Raw genomic sequence first — 23,329 nt, forward strand, 5'->3', positions numbered from 1 at the left:
CGTAAGATTATAGATAAGATAATATCTACAGTCACACTACAGTTATTGACGTTTTGTGATTTTGACTTAACTATAAAATTTAAAATATCAATTTATTATTTATTTTATCTATTTAAACATAAATGAAACGCGGAGTCCACATAATCTATTTATTTTTTGTTTCACGAATTAAAATTTTTTATATTTAATTATTATACTTAAAATAATATTTTTATTGTTCAAATTAATGTGAGTTCTTGTGGCAGATTTTGCAGGTGGGATATCTGGATGACTTTTCCAGCTGGTAGTGAACAGTGGCTAGTGGGCTGTTTATTCAAATAATATTTATAAACATTCTTGCTAAATATTGTAGAGAAAATTATCTTAAACAATTTTGAAGTTGAAGACATAATTGACACAATTAAAAATAAAGTTGTTTATTAGATCAGCGTTTTTTAAACTTTTTTTTATCTGTGGAACCCTTTTTGATGTTTACTTTTATCGCGGAATCCTACTTTTTTTAGGATTATTTGCAATAAAAAATATCATTTTTTCATATAATAACAATATGTAAAAGGTATTTAATTCAAAAAATATGTTAAAATAAAAATAATAATAATTGTATATAATAATTACCTAAATTACTTTAATTATACTTTAATGAGATAAATGAAATTGCTTTTTATTAATACAAATATTCTGAATATTGGGCTTTATTGATGAAAGCTGTACAAACATTTTTTTCCCCATTAGTCGCTACGAATCTTAAGTTAGATATTTGAACGTAATTTTCTTGAAAATGTTGAAAAAAAATTACTTAAGCCGCGGAACCACGAAGTGATCTCCGCTAAACAGAGCTTACAAAATGCTGTATTAGATAAAAAAAAAAAAAAATATATAAATTATGTACATTTTTTTTATTAAGTAAAAAGTATGAGTTATTCTGTTAAGTAAATATCAATTTAAGAGTATTTGATATTTTATAAAACTTAAAAGTAGGCATGCATTTATGAGTTAAAAATCACTGAATATGCTCAGGATGAAACAAATTTGACAGCCAGAAAAATAGTTTTACTTTGCTAACTTTTTCATAATCCATCGCTGAGGAGGGCTAAGTGTAGGTAAGCAGAATGGTTAATAGTTTAATAAACTAAATGCATCGTGTTACTTTAAGTTATTATATAATTGAATCATAAGTATTTTTATTCTCAATTTTATATTATCATTTGTTACATAATGGATTATTAAGTGTCGAATTGAAATTGCCTTCTAGTTATATACATAGGAATAAAATTATTACTTATTGTTAAAATTTTTAATATTGTAATAACACTGTTATTAGTAGCATTCAATATGTAATTAATAAACCTCTAATTAATAATTATTATACCAATAACAATTAATTATATTTATACAAGTATGTAATAATTTCAGTAATTAAAAAGAATTGCATAAGCGGATCAGCGAAAAATTATTTGAGCGATAATAGTCATGACTATGATCGACGTTGTCACTTGTCGGTCGATGAATCAAAAAACTTTAAACAGTTAAAACTTTTGTACTTAGATATCTATTATCTATTAACCGCGGTGTATGTTTACAAAACGTTAGCACTTATCACGTGAGGTTATCAACTACGGCGGCGCGTCAGTACCGGGATGAAGTTGTCGGCGCGGTCGGTGCGCAACCTAGGCGCGAGATCCGCCAAGCCCCGTGCAATACCTTAACGGGGCAAACTTCAGCCAAAGCGGGGCGGGGACGCGTTTCCAGCTGCATCATCACCACGAGCACGGTCAAGCCGAGTCTGGGTGGCGGGTGCAGACCAGACAGACCAGTGGTCACTGGGCAGCACAGGCGATCAGCGAGCTATCCGAGTCCGCAGCTGACGACCGCGTCAGCATAGGCGGTAAGCGACTTAACTGTGACGATTGACGGCACGTCTCAGCCGCCACTCGTCACCCCCTACCGTTTCGACGGTTCGGTAGCTGCTGCCCGGTAGTGGTAGTGTTGCGGCGGCGTGCGCGCGTTTCGCTGGTCGACTCCCGAAAGCCGTTTCCGCGTCGTCCAGATAGGACGTGGTTGCCTTCTCGGCTTTCAGTGAACGTTGAGAGTGTGAAACGTGTCTGCACGCGCTTCTGTTGTGTCCCCCAGTCGGACAGTGGAGTCAAATTACACATCGTTGACAATATTATAATATTATTGTTGCGATTAATTATAATTGTATCGGCGTCGCGCCACGTCCTACTCCCTTCGACTTCACCGCTCTCGACTCATTTTGACATTCCTCGTAGCGTTTCTCCGCGTATTCGTCTCATCGTCGTAATGACCGGTGTCGAGTAGAGACGCAGGTTCTTTATATTGTGTTCACTATTGTATAGTGCCCGTCAGGCGATCACAACCATGGCTGACGAGGAAGTGCTTTTCGACGATGTCTACGAACTGCTCGAGACCATCGGAAAGTGAGTATACTCGGTGCCTACATATATGTTTAAATATATAGTATTTTTGACATTGTATTGTGACATATCACACATACTTTAAACTAGTTTCCCTTAAAATCACCTTTAAAAAAAAATTAATTCTCCCTAAACTATCTAGAGGAGCAAAATTCATCAGTTTCACTCAATATATCATATATATTAGGTAGGTACCCAATTGCAGTACCATACATGACTTAAAATTGAGGAGATAAATGAGTAAATAAATAAAAATATAATCAAAGAATAAATACAATGTTTATAATAATAAGCAGAATATAATGTGTTAAAATTTTTTTACAACAATCTAGGGAATAAATGCTATTTTCAAGATTCAATTTGTTTTACATTTTAACTATTAGTTAACAATTGATTCATACATTTTAAATCTTTGGTTTTAATTAGACTGTTTCACTTTCTATTTTATGTCATAATTTATGTATTCCTTTTAGATATTCTAGATATTTGTAAAAAATCAATCTTAACAAGGATTTTAGTCATTTTGTGTGTTAATTAAAAAAATATATTTAATGAATAATTTTTACTGATTTGTGCAGTACTGTATTGAAATTCTATGATTTAAGAAACTTAACATAATCAATAATAGCTCATCATTTATGAATAATATTAAGTTTAGCATTTAATATATTTAAAGGATGAGCGACCTATTATCAAGTAAGTATTATAGTAATGAACTTAAATTATAAAATTTCAAAACAATTTTTTTAGCAATTTCTGGCAATTTTTTGGCTTGGAATTTATGTACAGTACTATACAAATCATCTATTCTAATATTTCTAAATATATCAATGACTGTGGGAATTATTTGTTGAGTTTGATAATTTAAAAATATTGATTTGACAATTTTTGGAATATTAATATTTCCTATCTGATTTTTGCTATCTATATATAATTTAAAATTTTTTAATAAAAACCATGTCATAATGTCTTGGTCAAAAATGAATTCTTCGTAGGATAAAACCGGAGATACTTCAGGTGAATAAATTATTTCATTATTGACAGTATTCATATAGTCTATATCATTTTCTGATTCTTCGTATTTATGAATCAATTGTTTTGTTTGCTGGGTTTTCAAATCAAATGGATTCCAGCCAAAAATTAGGCTAAATGATTTCCCTAAACCAATCCATGGTTTTTCATCTTTGCAAAATGCTAAAAGCATAGTGCTATAATTAAGTCCATCTTGGACTTGATACATATCATACAATAACCATTTAGCATTATTGTATTGATTTGATTCATTTTCAAACCATAGTTGTGTGGCTTTATAACTTTGTATTGTAATTGTCTCATTTCCTATGTCATAATCTTGTAATAATTTTCGATAAAACAATAGTTGTTCAATAGTAGGATAAGGAAGGTCCATACATTGTACTACAAAGTCTCTCCAATCTATAGTTGTTATGTTACTGCCAAATAATTCTTTATAAAACTCATTGTAAAATTTATCATCTTTTGGCCATTGTTTTGGATATAATCCTATATGATTTATTTTACAAAGTTTATTCAATATATCAATAAAATTAACAATTTCTATTTTGAATGTAGGAGCATAATCTAAAAGTTTATTTACAATAGATCTTAATTGTTCTATTTTAAATATATTCTTTGAATGGAATACTTGCTTGCAAATTATTTCAAAAACACTCAATTTATTTACAAAAAATTGTCCAGAAATGTATTCAATATGAACTTCAGTATTTTTTCCTGCACATTCTAATAACTCACATAATTTGTTTATATCATTTATTTTAAATTTGTATATAGCATGTAATTTTTCTAAATAATGATCTATGCTTGTTAAATCTTTAAGATATGCTGAATCTTTAAGTGAACTAGCTTTAATTCTATACACTTGATTTATAAGTCTGTTTGTTTCCGTTTGTACACTTACAGTCCAAGTCTCTTGATTTATTTTTTCTACTGCTTCATAATTATTATATATATATATTTTAAATTTGTTTATTATGTCTAAGCAATGCATTTGAAAAGTATCAATATCATCATTGTTATTAATGATGACAGTATTAAATTCAAATTCATTAGTTTTAGTTTCATTAATATCAACATAATACCTATTTAAGAACTTTAAGGTAGTTATTGCACGCTTCATTTCAGTCTCTAATAATTTATTATAAGTACTAATCAATGTATTATTCTTAAGTATCCATTGTTCATAAATTGTATTTTCAATAAATGCTGTTACTTGTTCTAACTCATTATCCACTTCATCCCACAAATTAGTTTGCAGTTCAAAAATATAGTATTTTAAGTTTTTATAGTTGTCTTTTAATAGATTTTGAGTTTTGTTTTCATATTTATTTAATAAATTCAATATGCAAGAATTCTGAAGTTGTATTACCTGAAACATTGTCTTTATACTTAAATCATTGCTAGTTCTTACTTCTTTAAAAAAGTTTTCTTTATTATTTAATAATTTCTTTATTTTATGTGTATAATTATGTTCCATGGTTTTCCAAATATCACATAAATATAATGCTGTAAATGTATAATTGGTTAAATTACCTTCATTCCTTCCCAAATCTATACTCAGTATTTGAAATTGATTTGCAATTTCATAAGTTGTTTCAGTTTTATCACCAGATGTTGTGGAAGGTAATGTACTAATTTGTTTATAATCATTTTCAGATTTTATACTATCATCCTCATTATTATCAATATTATCAACTCGACTATCAATGTTTACAGGCTTAAAAAATATGCTTGGGGACTTAACTTTTTCTTCATTTAAAATTAATCCAACTAAGTTATCTGCAGCCTTTTTAGGCTCTTTTATTATATTATTTATATTGCTTATTTGTATTTGAATACTATTTTGTTGTTTATAAAATTGTATAAAATCATACAATTTTTCACTGTAAATTTCATCTACATGTTGTATAATTTTAATACAATTTGTCAAATAAGTATTTGTAGCAGTGTACATATTTTCACTATCTTGATAATCGGGAACTATACTAGACTTTTTCTTTGATTTCTCACATATTTCTTTCCCAAAATATGGCATTTTACCAGTTAACATAAATTCAAGTAAAGCCATTTGTAGAGGCTGAACAGGAAATTGTAAAAGTATCCAACCATTTATATCCTGATTTAGTTTTATGTATTCTCCTATACAATTTATTTCATCTGCAATTTGTAAATCATGATTTTTTTTTTGTTTTTCATCAATTATTTTTCCTAAATTAGCCATTGTACTTAAAATAGGATTATTGTAATCAGGTTCTGGAATAGTTTCTGGCGTTTGAATAAGTTTATTTATAGGTTTTTTATTTGTTGTATAAATTGATTCTTCACTAATGTTTGATCTATTTGTAATTATAACTGACATACTGTTTGTTGAATCATTATTTGTTCTTTTTTTAACTTCTATGAACATTTTAAGATAAATATTTATATTAATTATTTATAAATTATTAATTTATTACTTATGTCTAATTCTTATTAATTTATTACTTATTTATTAAATTATTAATTTATTACTTATGTTAAAGAGTATTTTTATTACATTGCACATGGGTATGACTTGTCATTGTAAGAGTAGGTAATAAAGTTGGTTGTATCTATATTATTATTAGTGTTTGTACTACTTAATGATAACCCACACCATATTGTATGCACATGTAACTTGAAAAATAGATACAAGTATTCAATACAAATTTATGAATTACAAAAATTTAGTTGTTTTAGTCATTACCTAATTTTATTTTATAAAATACATATAGATACAATGGTGTATGAGAAATTATTACAGTATATAAAAACAGTATTCAGCAAAAATATTTAAAATATTAATTCCAAATTGTATGAACAACCACTTCACATTTAATGTATCAATAGTGAAGTAATGGTTCCTTAAACATAATTTAGTGGTTTATGATTGGTTAATAAAATAAATATTAATTTTTCATGCAATCCGGCAATGAATTTTTTTTATGATTTTTCTCATTTATTTAAAATTGGTAGGTACTTATAAAAACAAAAAATAGTTTCATAGCTTTAAAATATTTACCATTTATATTATAATCTGAATAATTATTTTCACTATTTTCTGATGTAATATTTGAGTTTTCTGCTTGGTTTTCTGAGGGTTCTATAACTTGGTATAGTTTACTTTTATTTAGTGAAATCTTCATTTCTTCATTATACACTTTAAGGCACATATTTAATGCATCTTCAGCAGTAAAACCTAATATTCCTTTATTTTGTAAGTTATCTTTTATTAGTTTTACCACTTTTGTGTTTTGTATTACATCAATAACTCCAGCTACATTAGTATTTTTTATTTTAATGAATTTAATTTCACTTATACCATATTCAAAATTTAAAACTTCTTTGATAATCATTGATAAAATGTTTTGTTTATATTTAAATGAATCTACACTCAAATATTCAGAAGACCAAGGTCCAGTGTGTTGTAAATATTCATTAAAAATATCTTGTTTCTCGAAATGTGTATTTTTAAATTCATCTAATCCTTGAGAGATTATAGATTCTTCTATTTTCAAATTACTAATTATTGAGCTTTCGTTTTTTAAATCTTTTTGAGATACTAAGTCAATATTTTGAATATCATTCTTATAATCTAGTTTAGTGGCTGTAAAGTTTTTATTATCAGTTGTTATGTTATTTTCTTTTTTTTTTATTAAAAATATTAAGCAGCATACTTCTACTTAACACTTCATCAGATTTTTTTATAAATTTATTTGGTAAAAATTTACTATTATTTAAACTCATCATAAACAGTTTATAAAAACTATTCATATTATGTTGTAATAACTTTAAAGCATTGCCTTTACATGTATTGATACAATTCATTGATTTTAAAACATCAATAGCAGTGTATGAAATACCATCTGAACTAAAATATAACTTTGAAATGTAATTAAATTTTTCATAGTTTTCATTTGGTTTTATTTTATCTTTCAATTCTTTTTGATGTGACAAAAAACTACCATCATTTTTACAAAAATTGATCATGATGTTGTCATTTAATTTTTGAGTATCCTCAATATTAATATTATTTATTATTTGACATTCTTTTGTCATTTCAAACTTAAAGTATAATTTGTATAAAAGTGTTGTAACTGCAAGTGATTGACCATGAGCAATTTCGTGAATAGTTCTATCTTCAATAATAATTTCCATAAATTTCAGCCACAAGTTAATACTTTTCATATTGTTCAAACATGCATCATACTGATTAGTTTTTTTTAAATATATGTACATACTTTTTAGGCATCACTTGGTATTTCTGAAATAAAACTGCAAACAGAAAACCATCTTTAAACCTCTCGCCTACATTATTAAAGTTTAAATTCCAACAATAATGTGTTCCAAGTTTACATGTTAGCCATTCTTGTAATATGTTAAACATTTTGTTTAAAAATCACATTAATATCATTTAGTAAATAATTAACCAAATAATTTATTATTTGTGTCTATTAAAAAAAAAAAAACTAACTATCACTATAGTAATTATTATTTTTTTATTATGATTTAGAGGACCATTTAGTTTGGTTAAAAGATGTGTTCATCGTCAAACTGGACAACAATTTGCTGTTAAAATTGTTGATGTAGCAAGTTTTACATCAAGTCCCGGTTTAAGCACTTCAGGTATTTAATCTTAAATTTATTATAAAATAAATTATATTATAAATAAATAAATTTTGATTTTAGATTTAAAACGAGAAGCAACAATATGTCATATGCTAAAACATCCTCATATTGTGGAACTATTGGAAACATATAGCTCTGAAGGAATGCTGTATATGGTTTTTGAATAGTAAGTTTTAATATACATTGTTTTTTAGTTTAGGCAGTGGAACCAGTATGTTTTATTTATTTAAAGTACCTATCTAAATTAAAAATTATTTAATTAGAAGAGAAATTTATTTATTTTTAAATTCTAATATCAAATAGGATTATTTAAATGTATACTGGACCTGGCAGTTAAGTGGGATGATTTAAATATTTAATTATTCTTTAAAGAATGAATTTATTTTTTATTTTAACAATTACGGTGGAATCTTAATAAGTCAAAATTTAAGAGAAATGCAATTTTTTTGATTTACTAAGTTTTTGAGCTATCAAGAATTAGGAAAAAAAAATGACTTAAAGTTAAAAGAGTTTTTAAAATGTATTAATTATAGTTTTTAATAAAAAATAATTATTTTTTTTTAATTATTGTATAGTATACAATAATATTATAGTACATATAATATTATAGTGTGTATTATTATTATTATTTTAAAATTATTTGTAATTATTTTTAAATTATGAGGAATTTTTGCATTCACTACACTGTATTCATGTAACTTATTGATTGCAAATTCGAAACTAACCGTACCAAATGTAGTGACAATAACCCAAATGAAAAATATGATAATAAACATAAATAGGTTAGGTTAGGTTAGGTTTATTATTGTAACACACAAGCCGATTAAACAAATGATTATAAAAATTATCCTTCATTATCCATCTATATTCAGAACACATAATGTTTGAGTTATTTATAAATTTTCTTTCGAATAATCAAGATTTCACTGTATAAATACTAAGTACAAGAGTTACTATTTGGTCTTCATTAAAAAGAAATAAATTTTTGTTTTATAAATTACGCTTGCCAAATGAACTTTATTGAAATGTATGCATTCTTGTAATCTGTAACTGGAAGTTATGTTTTCTCATAGTATATTAATGGGTATTGTTTCAATCTTGTCCAAAATTTATTGTTTAAGGGCTTGGATAGTTCTTAGTAGATTGTCCTCAAACACTTGATTTAAGGTATCCCTATAAAAAAAAATCACAATCTGTTAAATTGGGAGAACAAGAGGGTCATGAAATATTTTAACTTTATCATTTTGGTTATACGCTTTAACTATTAAGCCTGCATTGGGCACCTGTCCAACGATCCATTTTTACTAAACGCTAAGTTGTGATGATAATGACCATCATTCCCACCATCACCTTATGAGTTATAACCCACCACAAATTATCCGGTTTCATTACCTATAAATTAAATAGTGTAAAAACTTTTAAACTTAAATATGTTTATGTAACAGAAATTCTTGACTTTTATTTGTAAAATAAACATTGTATGTGTTGTTAAATTAGTGAATTTTAAATCTTAATTTTATTTATTTTCAGTATGGATGGATCAGATATATGTTTTGAAATTGTCCGCAGAGCTACAGCTGGTTTTGTTTATAGTGAAGCAGTAGCAAGGTAATATTATGTTTTGATAGTTAAATATTTATAATTTATATTAACAATAATTTTATTTATATTAATTATTTTATAGCCATTATATGAGACAAATACTGGAAGCAATCAGATATTGTCATGGGAATGACATTATTCATAGAGATATTAAGCCACATTGTGTCTTATTAGCCACTAAAGAAAACTCAGCTCCAGTTAAACTTGGAGGATTTGGTGTAGCAATACAGTTGCATGATGGAAGTTCTATTAATGGAGGTATTCATAACCTCTTAACACATTAAAAATTGATTGTTATTGTTTTTGTTTTTATTTCTGTTTTTGTTTTTATTTTGTTTTTTTTTTGTTTTATTTTTTTTTTAAGCAAAAAGTTTTGATGATTTGTCCCGACCTAATTTGAGTGCTAACGGCCAAGTTTATTTACAATCAGACAGACAGGGTAAGAGCACTTAAATGGGTTACAAATTGTTTTGATGTTGGTGTTGGTACACTATATTTTTTTATTTTATATTTAATATTAAAAATAAAATTTAATTCAAAATTATTATTTTTTTTCTGTTGTTATGGAATAAAAAATATTTTGTTATAATAATAATCAGTAAATAACCATTTTAGGACATATTTAAAAAATACATTACTGTTCATGATTTAAAGTAATATATAATATCATGTTTTACTGCATTATTAATAATTTATGAACCAATACTATTCAAATTAGAAAATGTGTAATATACATTAACATTACATTTTTTAAATTATTTCAATTTGAAAATGTAAATCAATATTTAATTGTCAGGTTATATTGAACAACAAACGTTTAAAATGACACAATCAAAAATTTAAATCAGCTTATGTTTAAATATCTTTTACTTTAATAGTTCAAATATATACTTTGAAAATAAAAATAAGATAGTTTTATTTGTTATTATTTTAAATAGTTTTTCAGTTATTCATTGTATACATTCAATTTTTTTTTTTGCATGGCTTTGCAAACCATTTTTATATTATTTAGTTAAATTTATTTTAAAAAATATGTAAGTTTATTTCTGAAATTTATTATTATAATATGCAATTTAGCTCCTTTATGTTTTTAGCACACATCTTTATACTTAATGATAATTTACTAGATTTAAAAAAGTTAGAAATTGTTTAGTATCAAAATGATTTAAATTTAAATTAATTAGTTAGCTGTTGAACTAATTATTAGAATTTGTAGGCATTTAAAAACTATAACTTACAATATTACCTTTTGAAAATTAAAATGATTTTACTTTTAAATAAATTTATTTGTTAATTATTTATAAGAATTGTACAGTTTTAGTTATTTTATACAAATTTAAATGATAAGTAATTATAATAAAATTAACACAGAGCATGGTTTGAAATCTTTTTGGTGCTAAGTATATATATTTTTAGAATTTATAAAAATTTATTATTTTAGATATTAATTCTTTGATCATAATTGATTTATCCAAAGATGAGATCTCTCTTGTTTTTTATTATAACCTAAATATTCTTGTTTTATTAGTATTTTAAAAATTACTTGTTAACTACTAAATGTATTGTGATTGATGATATAATTAAATAAAAAAAATATGTTATCTTATTCTTTTTAGTTTTTGAAGTATTAAAAAACAATGATTCATAATATTTATATAGTTTAAGAATGTGGTTGATAAGATCAAAATAGGGACTAAAATGTATTTTGAAACACCTATGACAATTTTATTTTTAACTAATACACTTCCCACTCACTAACGAAAATATTTTTCTTCAAAACAATATAGAGCAGTGATTCCTTAATTCTGCATAACAAGCACATTTGAGAGAGCAGGGATTCCATTGCTTATATATAACATTTAAAGGTTTTATATTTTAATAATATCTAAACATATTATATTTTTAATTAAGTATTTCATGTTTTGTAAATGTAAACAAATTTCATTACCCTATGAGCCATAATCACCAAATATTGATGCCAAAGTTGATAATACGATTTAATTACTGTATGTTTTAGAATAAAATATAAATATTAAATACAGTAGTGTACTAGTGTGTACTGTGTAGTATGTATTATTAGTTATTAGTTTATAGTACAGTGTAGTATGTATTATTAGTTATTAGTTTATAGTACAGTGTAATGAATGATGAATGAGTACCAAGTACTTAGCCAGTAGCAATCTGGATATGTTTTATTTATGTTTAATTTAATGTAGTAAAATGTATAGACAGTTAAACTGAGTTTACTATTTTTCTTCACATCATACTAATCCACCTATTTATTTGCCTATGACAAATGTCATAGGCAAAACTAACTTTTGGCACCTCTGTTAACATATAACATAATTGCAAAATTAAATAAAAGATGTTTGTATGAGTTTCAATTACAGTTTTAGTTGATGTATTTGTTAACTTTTAAATTTGTTTGGTATATTTTTATAAAACTTGACAAATAGTAATATTTTATAATTAATATTGTGTTTATATTTTATGTATATTTACTTTTAGCTAACAGTTATATGTTAATATTTAATACATATTTATATTAAATTGTTTTTATTTATTAAAAAAAAAAAAAAAAATAAGTCAACTTGTAATATTATCTGATATATATTAATAGGAAAAGAAAATATGTTAGAACTAAGTATATCTAAAAAATATATTACTTTTTACGCTTATATAGATTTATGGTTTTTCTTAATATTTTCTTATACTGATCACTTACTACTCTGATAATGATTTATTTAATTTCCTAAAGAGTGTAATTACCAAGTTTAACAGCTTAGCATTAGTTCTTACCCTAAGCATTATGTTTATTAAATACTACATTAGTTACTTTAATATTAAGTACTAAATAAGTATTTAATGAATGTAAATTATGTATATGTATATAATTGTTAGTTCTCTGATATAAATATATTCAGAAAATGTTTAACATATAAAAAATTAGTTTTTAATTTTATAGCAGTTAATTTATATTATTTATTGAATACATTTAGTATAAGATTTGAAATGATATTCCATTGATATATATTATTTAATATCTCAAATAATATATAAATTAACCATACAAATTAGTATTAACTATCATACTTTTAACAATTTTGAAACAATGTTTATAAATAATTTTAGTTTTCATCCTAATAAATTCAAATTAGCCGTTGCAATTAGTTGTTACTATCAAATTTTGATTAAAAATTATTGTTTATTTTTAAATTTTCTTCTAGGTATTTTTACCAAGGAATAGGTATTTATGATTATTTCATTATTTAACTGTACCCTATGTATAATGTTAAAAAATAAAAAATAATAAATTTATTTATTTAATGATTATTTACACAAAAATAAATATGAAAGCTATATTCATGAGAAAATATAAGATTTTACTAAGTTTAAATCTGAACATTTTCAAACAAAAATTATTTAAACCTATTTTTAAAGTACACAGTTATCATTTAAAAAATACTGGTTTTGGAATCCATATTATAATTTAATATAATTAATGAACTTACTAAAATAAATTGTTAAAAATTTAAAGTTTCTAATAATAATATTTTTTAAATTATGAAAATTAATTTTGTTTATATGGATGTGTTTCAATTGTTTACAATTTTATACTTATTGTTAATTTTAAAAACTTTTATCTGTACTAGCTTTTAGGATAATCCTACTCTATTGTAAATTTAAAACTTGATTTTAAAAGTGTAATATAATATATTTCAATTAAATATTAAATAATTATAACATTTATAACAACTTAAAAGTGGATACATTTTAAGGGTTATGGTAGTAGATATATTTGTTTAATAGTATTTAATAATAACTACTAATTAATTTTAATGTATTTATAATTGTCTATAATTGTAACAATAATATTTCATTTAAAATAATATATATCTTATAAAATGTTAAATGATTATAAGAACCCATTAAACATTTTACATTATACCCCAAACTCAAACAGTAAGTTGTTTTTATAGTAGTGTGAAGTATGGGATTCATAGTATGATATTACACAAGTGAAAGATAAAATAAAAAAATCTTCTATCTATTATTTAATAATATCTAGTCTTAGTTTAATAATTATTAATTTATCACCTAATTTCATATTTAGTATGTAAACAATTATACTAAAAATATTATTATTATTATTATGTTATAAGGACGCATAGGAACTCCTCATTTTATGGCTCCAGAAGTAGTGGAACGACAACAATATGGTAAACCTGGGGATGTATGGTCAGCTGGAGTTATATTACATATATTATTATCTGGCCTTACTCCATTCTTAGGTACTGGTGATCGCCTTTACCATAATATATGTAATGCTAGGTTGAATGTATGTTATTTATTTATTATTGATAAATTTGACTAAAGTATGATTAATTATAATTTTTACTTATTTTTAAAGTTTAATAGACCTCAATGGGAACATATAAGTGAAGGTGCTAAGGATCTTATATGTAAAATGCTATGTTTAGATCCTAAAAAACGTTTGACTATTCAGGAAGTTTTAAATCACAGATGGCTAAGGGTATGTATTATGTGAATTCATTCAATATTTAGATTAAAATTTTAATTATTATAATAATTTATTTACATTATCTTAGGAAAGAGATAAGAATGCATCGAAAATTCATTTGGTTGATACTGTGGAACAATTAAAAGTATATAATAGTCGTAGACGTTTACGTGGAGCTGTAATGGCAGCAGTGTCATCACCACGCTGGACTTATCAGTCTTCTCTAGATTCAAACTCTAACGCCATTGAACAGTTTTCTGATTTTGGTGATGATGACATTAGTAATTCAGGTAAATATGTTTTAACAGACAATCATTTAACTGTTTGTGTAGTTAGTTTTCAATATTGTCTAAAATTTATTTTATCCTTGATATTAAGCTGTTGGTGTTATTCTGAGTTCATTGGATGACATTCAATGTATACAGGAAGCACTACCTGATAATCCACAAACTGTTTTACCATTACTAGATGATGATCAATTGTGTAAACTATTGGAGGTGAGTATTTGTATAACTTATTCAATATTTTATACATTTTTCATAATTCTAAATTTAAACCAAGTACAATTTATACTACAATCTTAAAATTGTAATTTATGGGAAAGTTAAAATACTAAAGTTTTAGTTAACTGTAATGACTAATGATTCGAATAAATAAAAATAAAATTGTATTTATTTTTTTGTATTTTAGCTGTACCATTTCATAAATTCTAGTAGAACTGATTCGGAAAAAAAACCATCTTCACCTATTTCTGAAGACTTAATTAGTTTAGCTCATGATGTCTTGGATATACTAACTACTTTACCGAATCACTCTCAGACAGCTTATGATGGTGTCCAGCTTAGAGATCTATTAACTAGACCATTTTTTAAGGTAAGATTCTCTTGAGATTTATAAATAGACTAGAGTTTCTACACTTAGTTGTAATTAAATGTACAAAATAGTAACTATAGCATATTACTAATATAAATTTATAAATTGATAATTTGTCTTTTTAATATAAAACAGTATAGCTGACTATTAATGTTATACTTAATTGAACTATATTTTAGTCGTGACTGTAAATATGTTATACAATTTGTGCTCTTAATAATTTTTGGATTAAGTGTTTGTTATTATCATACAACAATTCATTTTAAAATATTATGATTTAACAATTACAATTAAATAATTATTGGAATATGTTACATAATTAGCCTACAAAATATCTATATTTTATATTATATATGCAAGATGCAATTTTTATCGGTCATCATATGCTTTGAAATGTATATACTATGGCGAGGTTCCCAAACTGTGCACCGCGGCTCCCTGGTGTGCCGCGGTGTGTTGTCAGGGGAGTCGCGGTTGTGCCTCGCAGCCGACTAAGTTATCTAGTCTTAAAATAAACAACGATATTTTATCTATTTTATTTAAAAAAAGATCATACAATTTATTAAGAGGCCATGAGCAAACTTCAGTTCTAAAAGGGCGCCACGAGTAGGAAAAGTTGGGAACCTCTACATTATGGTGAGTGTATTTAGGGACCACAATTGAACTAGAACTTGATAAGTAAATTCATTTAGATTCTGTAGTGACAATTGTTTCAAGTTTATTAATTGGTTTAGTTCATATTGTTAAGTACTTATTACATTTAGTAATTAATTTAAGATATTAGATATGCATCTACTTATATAGGTTAGGTTAAATATATAGGTATAATGGTTAGAAAAATCTTATTGCTCCATAATAAAGTGTTTTCATTAAATAGAAATTTTATGAGTGTTAAGCTTAATGAGTTATATAATGTGTAACATAAGTACCTAAATAAGAAAATAAGGTATTATATTACATTATTATTTTATAGTTAGTAAGAAACAAAGATTTAGTACAACCTATTTTATTTCTTTTTCGTAAATATCAAGATATTTGATAACCACATCTTAACAGAAATTATAGAACTGACAACTTTTTAATCGCTTATGCATACGATTGAGTAACTTTTAAAATGTGAGAAATTGAGAAATGTTTGAGTTAAAAAGCTTAGGAGTTCTACAAATTAGAGCTAAAATGATTAAATTCTGAAGTTTTGACCTGGTATAAATATGTAGGTACCTAGAGCAACAACTAAAAATAAGGAGATTAAAAGGGTGAGTGTTTTAATACAAGGAAGAATAAGTTTAAAATATAAAATGTTATTTTATCTTATAGACTTTCAAACTCTTTTAAGATACGCGTTGTTAAAGGTCTAACACTTTCACGGTGTTTTACTCTTAAATTAAATACACATTATGAGTACTACGATTATTACGTATTCAAAATAGGTAGCTAACTAGTTTGGTTTAAAAAGTTTTAAAATCTTTATCGTTACTATATTGTTTGTACTTAAATTTTGAGGCAAATTATGAGTATTATAAAATTAAAAATTTTAAAAAGAAGACGAAGAAAAGTCATGTAAATACTAAAAGTACCTATGTTAAAAATCTTAAAACAAAAAAATACACTAACAAATCGTATTAGGTATATAGTAAAATTATGAATCTTGTTTTAATTAGATAAGCAAAATTGAGTTTGTACGGTTTGTAATTACTAATGTATCTAACTAATAATTTATTCCACTATTTTGAGATTCTATTATTAGAAATTTATGTACAAAGTATTGGGTCTAGTACTATATTATCAATAGGTATTGGCACGGTCATCAAGTCAGATACCCGTCCATCAATCTTTCTTTATGCTCGAATAAAACAATTTGGTGAAATTTCTAGGTATTTAGAGCAATTAATATTACCTTGAATGTAGATCTGTATTTAATAAAAACTCGGAAGCATAAAAATTATAATTTTTTTAATTATAGTCAGTGGATAATATCTTTTTGCTTTGGAATATATACTTTAATACCTCAGAAACTTTAATTGGATTTATGTGGTAACTTACAATTCTGAACCATTTTTCCTAATTTGTAATTAGCTTTTAATAATTTTAATAATATTATGTTATATGCATTTAATATTTATACACGATAAAATATAAGTAGATAGCTATGTAGTACTACAATTGGAAGTATAATGGTATGTACATCTATATTGATGTGATTATATGAACACCAGAATATGCGTGTACATATTCACACATATAAAGTTTAGTAAGTACAAATATATATGTATTTTAACGAGGTGCGTTGTTATTGGGTTTTTTGGGGTGCGTACCTTCGTGTGATGGATACACTCTTACAATAATCGCATGATTTTATGTATCCTCGGATGTTCATTGAAATCCTAACTACAATCCGATTAGCTTCGCCGTTAACCAAATGATACACCACGTATAATATCGGATTGGCGTATTATTTCAGTTACATTAAACTAAAATTTGCACGTGTCGTTGGCTTGTTATCGAATTGACGATAATGCACATTAATATTTGTTATTAAAATATTATGTAATATTACGCAAAAAATCATATTAACAACGCGTTACAAAATTATTTTGCTAAAGTTCTCTCCAGAATTTCCTAACATATAACCTATATATATACTATAGGTACTATACTTATGTAAATACAATAAATTTTAAGATCTTGCAGAGGCGTGTGAAGTTGACTACTTTTACAAGACACCGTAAATAATATTCTTACACTTAATGTATCTTACTATGGTGGCGCGCAATATTCGGGAAATGGGTGGAGGTTGTCGTCGAGCCGGATGTAATTAAGATTCGTTTTGCCACTACGCGACACTATTAAATATGTATATAATGACGTGTTCTTGTGAACGACGACGTGAAAATGTTTGGTAATTGATCGAAATTCGTGGCTGGAATTTCATCTAGACTGCATAACACAATACACATATACGCGCCCTTGCGGACATGAAAAATGACAAAAACGATTCAACTGGGTATCGAATAATTGAGATAACGGTCACGATAACCTTTACATAGGACTTACAGACTAAAAGTATAGTGAATCAATTATTGTTTAATTTTTCAATGTGATTATTTTCTACTTTTTCGAACGTATAATGTGTTGTTGTCTTTTCCACCTATGTTATGTTCATTATTTAGTTCATTTGTATTGGTTCATAAGGAAATTGAATTTTTTGTCTTAAGATTCTGCCACCATTAGGACATTATTAGTTTGATATAGCCTTTTTAAACTTAAAAGACTAAATTAGTAGATACGTTTTTAGTTTTTTCCTAGAGTGGCTAGAGCCCTTACTCAGCTTTTAACATTATTCTCTGTGTATTTTGTTATAATGTTGGATTGGTAATGATAACACATTAGCCAATGCTTTTTAAATAATTTCATAAATACTATTATAATAGTGTCCACTGATACAATATATTTATTTTTATAAAGCATTTTTTTAGAATTAGTTTTATTGAGTAGTTTGTTGAAATTACTCGCACTAATAGATATGAACCTCGACCTTATGGCGAAAGTGTGACTAAAATAATAACTAATAATGGTTAATAAATATAACAATCAGAATGAAGGGTATTAATTATTATTTAGTGCACAACGAGAATAATGTTTAATACTGACTATGGCGAGGAGCAATACAAGAGGGCTGTGATCTAATCCGTCATGGGTGGATTATGGCCACTCATATCCTACCAAATATAGTATACTGAAAGAGAATTGATAACTATACAGTATATACTCTCAGTTTATACTATTATATATATTGTAAAAAAACACTAGGCGCGTAACTGATGATTTGCACTTTAAGATATTTATATAGCACTCACAATTAGGCGCTGTTAATTCTATAGGTGTGTCTTTGACCAAAGGAACTCTTGAAAAAATGAGCTTGACTCAGTTGACTTGTATCGAGATAAACACTATATAGAGGTACAACAGTGGTGTATAATATTTAAAATCACATTAACAGTCATATTTTATGCCATATATCATATGATATATTTAACATACCAACCATTATTTAACATAAAACTTATTATTTGCTTATCGTATATTTATTTTGTGAAAACGTGTGTAATTTGATGCTACGAGTAGCACGAGTAGTTTAATTAATTAACACATAAAAGGTAATAAAAACGTAAGTAATTTAAAATTTAAACAATCCGTGATTCACATTGGCTAATTTTAACATTAGATGAATAATATTAAAACTAATAAGCTACATTATCATATTAGTTAAAGTGAAATGCAACAAATTTTCTTATTGAAAATTTTATCTGAGAAATGTAATGTTTATTTTATCATTTAGGCTTGATCTTAACTTAAACTTTAAATATTAAAGGTGTTTATTGGAAGTTTCTTCGTTGTCTTTCATTTAAAGTTTACAGTAAGTAATAGCGAATCCTTGTACTAATAGTTTGTCCTAATTAATATGATAAATTTACTAATAATAAACAAGTAAGAGGCTATCGTTATGAAATTTCATTCTAGGTCACCATATCGGTAGACCTTTTTGAAAACTAATTAATAAAACAAACATGTAACATACGATGAAGCTAATCAGGCATTCATGAGGTTTGTCGGTCATATCTGCTGACTGCTCTTGCTCCTTTCCCGTTTGTGCGTTTTAATGAAAACTGCGATTACGTGTGTACCAACACGAGGGGGGGGGCTATATAGTTCTAACCGTCAGTGACACATTACAAGTTACCGCTGGGGACCTGACGTCAATTATCATGGGAAATCTACCAGGACTTAATCTCTTACATCTATAATGCATGAATCATTTTTCTCTCATTTTGTTAGGTTTTTTTTTTTTGGGGGGGGGGGGGGGAATCAAATGTATGATTAAATATTTTGAAATCTACTCTGTAGCAATAATGCAAAATATAATTTTTACATTTAAATATTATTTATAATTTATAATTAATATAAATGGTTTCCAATCAATTATTTGTATTTTATAATATGATGTTATAAAATGTTATTACAAAAAATATTAAATTTTTTCGCTAATTTCGAATACTTATTTTTATTTTATTTATTTTTATCTTACTAGATAATATCTATTATACAAATTATTTAAGTATTATAAAATATGCAGTATTTATACAATAATAAACATAGGTAGTTTTAATTTTGAACAATAACATAATATCAAATATTTTTATTTTGTACTCGTATAGTATTTTTGGGATTTATTTTGAGTCATTGAATTGTTTAATACTTCATAAATATTATAATATTATGTTTTAATATTTCTCTTTACTAACGTTTTTATTAAAATTATTCTATGACTACCTATTCTAATATATGAAATAATATAAATTCTTTATACCTCGTTTTAAATGCATATAATCTAAGTATCTATGGGGTATTCTATTATTAAATATATTTGTATATTATAAACGTAGATGCGCGGATGTGCCAAAGAAAAAGTTTTTAGATAGCTGTTCCAGACACGAAAGAGTTATTGTGGCTATCCTTGCTTTTAAACGATAGGCGAGGAGAAAACTTGCAGCTTTCAAAATTAGGCCAACCTTAGTTGTTTTTTTGCATATTTTTTATCTTTTTTGTTTTATAGTTAGGAAGTTGATATTGTTATTTTGTCTTTAAATTTATACTTCACTTCTTTATGCTCTTAACATATTTATATTGTATCCATCAGTTGTCGCTAAAAGTATTAATTAATAACTAGAATTATTTAATTTTTAATTTATAGATAATTTATAAACTAGATAAATAGTAGTTCTAATTGTTCCTAAAAATTATAAAAAATATTATTATTAAAAGCTTACAATTCATGAACTTATTAAATTAAATTCACAATTATAATATTTCAACCTAACTTTAATAAAACTTAAGACATGTGTACAACTATAAATATGATATCTATTTTTTTTTTTTTTTAATATACTAATATTAAGTTTATATGAGAACATTAATAGATATTATATGAAATTGTTTTTTATAAAACTGTTGGCTTTTATCATTTAAAAAGAATATTGTTATTATTTTCAACAAATGGATTTTTATATTTAGAGGGGGTTGACAATTTAACGCTTGACCAAAATCGGAGCACTATATTGATTTCTACACAATGGTTGTATTGCCAAGTTTCCGTATCACCTTGAGATATCACAGTTTGTACACGATGTATATATGTTAAAAAGCTTATCAGTCTGTTACTTATTATATTATAGTTAATTTGTCTATTTAACTAATAACAATTAGTATAATTATTAGTTAATTTCGTTTTAATAAATACCTAACTACTCATTATAAAATTTATTATTCACTGTAGATTTTTATTTATTCATCATTATTATTGTGACGTTTAAAATAAGCCGTTTGGATTTTATAGCGAAATTCTTGTCTTATAATTTATTAATATTCATTGATTTCATTATGATAGTCATTAAAAAAAAAAATGAATGATTTTTCATGATATTTATAAGTTATTAAATCATGTTCTTTACTAATATTGATGTATTTTTTAATTAAGTATTTATTGCTCATTGGTAATTGTTTTTGTAAATACTGAATTATTATATAACGATAAATAATTATATTTGAAATATGTTAAGTATTCACTTGTACCCATTCATTTATGCACGTTTGTATTTTTTTTTATGAACTTTAATTGGTTAGTTTTAATTGTTAAACAATTAAATATATTTTGTTAAAAAAAATATACTTGATTAAATACTAAACTTAGTGAGAATTCACTTCATGTAATTAATCGAAAAATAGGAATAAAAACTAATCGTTTAATTCTATCCATAAGCATTAAGTAAGAATACTATTTTCTTTATATTATAATGTAAAACAATATGCGTATACAATCGAGAATGTAACAGATGTTGGGAATAGTGTTTTACTACCTATTGAAAACTGGCCTAAAAACCTCTCTTTTATGCAGTAAATTCGGATCGATACCCGTCTGATAAATATTTTCGAGGCGGATTTAATACAACTATAGCAGAAAATAAACCCTTTTGAAAAGGTTCAGAAAAATTAAATGTGATATAGAGTTGTAAAATTTGTAAAATGTTTATTATATAGTTTGTATATTTTTTTTTACCGTTCTAGTCCATAATTATCATATTATTTTGGAATGATTAAATTATTTACCGTAAATAAATGTAATTGCAAAATAGAAAGAAATAATTTATCATTATTTAAAGAGGAAATATTGTGTGTATGTTGATTAAAATTTAATGGAGTTATATTATTTCTGATTTTCACAGATAAAAAAATCAATTCTAAAGTAATAAATAACTCTATGTATACAATATTTAAATTTAATTCTGCATTATAATTTATAAATACTAATATTTATTTAAATGCCTGCCTACATTCGTAAAAAAAAAAAAAAAAAGAAAAAAAAAACTATAGGGCATGTAAAATTATTTAAGAGAGAATACAAAACGACCCACATATGTAACAGGGAAATTTATAGTGACATTGGTAGAAAAGAAATAAGGTTGACAAAAAGCCCAAATAATATGGATATATCTATTATATCTATATGTTAAAGTTCTGATCCTTTTTGTGTGTGGTAAATCGATGTTTTAGTTTGTCTCTCTTGAAGGCGCCAAAATGAAATGTTTATACTTTTCCATTGTGCTCCAAACTTCTCTAGCAAAGTAATCAATAAAAGGCTGTATTTATTTAAACGATTCATTAACAAATATACCAATTAGATAATTTGATATAAATCTTTTTAAACAGCTAAAACTTTTAGTAAAACATGCAATTTTAATCCATGCTTATTGCATAGTATTAATGTGCAATATTATTTTCTATGATTTGAAATTAAAATTTTAAAAAAATGCTTCTAACAATGAATGATATACTGAATAAGTTTTACCTGCTTTTATAACTTATCTTCCGTTTAGTAAAATGTTATAAACATAGTTTTAATATATTTTATGTATTCATATTTTATCTATTACATTATAAATGTAGGTTATAATGATACTTGAAAACGGCTAGTGCATGAGATATTCTTTACAAGTATCTAAATTTGTATTTCATAGAATTATGGTTCTCAATAATATCGAATTGATACTTGAAATTGTTCGTTGTATTTTCTATTTATGCGTAATTTTTGTTAACGACAAATAAAATGAGAACTTAATGTACGTTTAACAATACGATGTAGGTATATTATGTATGAGAA

General features: G+C 25.2%; 1 protein-coding gene across 11 annotated transcripts in view; it reads left to right on the plus strand.

Moving 5' to 3' along the window:
* Positions 1-1,421: 1,421 nt before the first annotated feature.
* Positions 1,422-23,329, plus strand: part of LOC112600904 (peripheral plasma membrane protein CASK) — an 82,081-nt gene continuing 60,173 nt past the window's right edge. For 4 of the 11 annotated variants that reach the window (XM_025348245.1, XM_025348246.1, XM_025348249.1 and 1 more), the window contains exons 1-11: positions 1,434-2,438; positions 8,002-8,114; positions 8,178-8,283; positions 9,648-9,725; positions 9,802-9,977; positions 10,084-10,158; positions 13,883-14,058; positions 14,131-14,253; positions 14,330-14,531; positions 14,620-14,738; positions 14,932-15,114. In XM_025348245.1, the coding sequence (XP_025204030.1) occupies positions 2,380-2,438; positions 8,002-8,114; positions 8,178-8,283; positions 9,648-9,725; positions 9,802-9,977; positions 10,084-10,158; positions 13,883-14,058; positions 14,131-14,253; positions 14,330-14,531; positions 14,620-14,738; positions 14,932-15,114 (1,410 nt within the window). In that variant the 5' untranslated portion in view covers positions 1,434-2,379. Of the gene's footprint in view, positions 2,439-8,001; positions 8,115-8,177; positions 8,284-9,647; positions 9,726-9,801; positions 9,978-10,083; positions 10,159-13,882; positions 14,059-14,130; positions 14,254-14,329; positions 14,532-14,619; positions 14,739-14,931; positions 15,115-23,329 lie in introns of all 11 variants that reach the window. The other 7 variants (XM_025348243.1, XM_025348242.1, XM_025348241.1 and 4 more) reach the window with 5 other exon arrangements.

Source organism: Melanaphis sacchari, unplaced genomic scaffold (genome assembly GCF_002803265.2).
Source record: "Melanaphis sacchari strain LSU unplaced genomic scaffold, SCAv2.0 Contig73_pilon_pilon, whole genome shotgun sequence".
Lineage (NCBI taxonomy): Eukaryota > Metazoa > Arthropoda > Insecta > Hemiptera > Aphididae > Melanaphis > Melanaphis sacchari.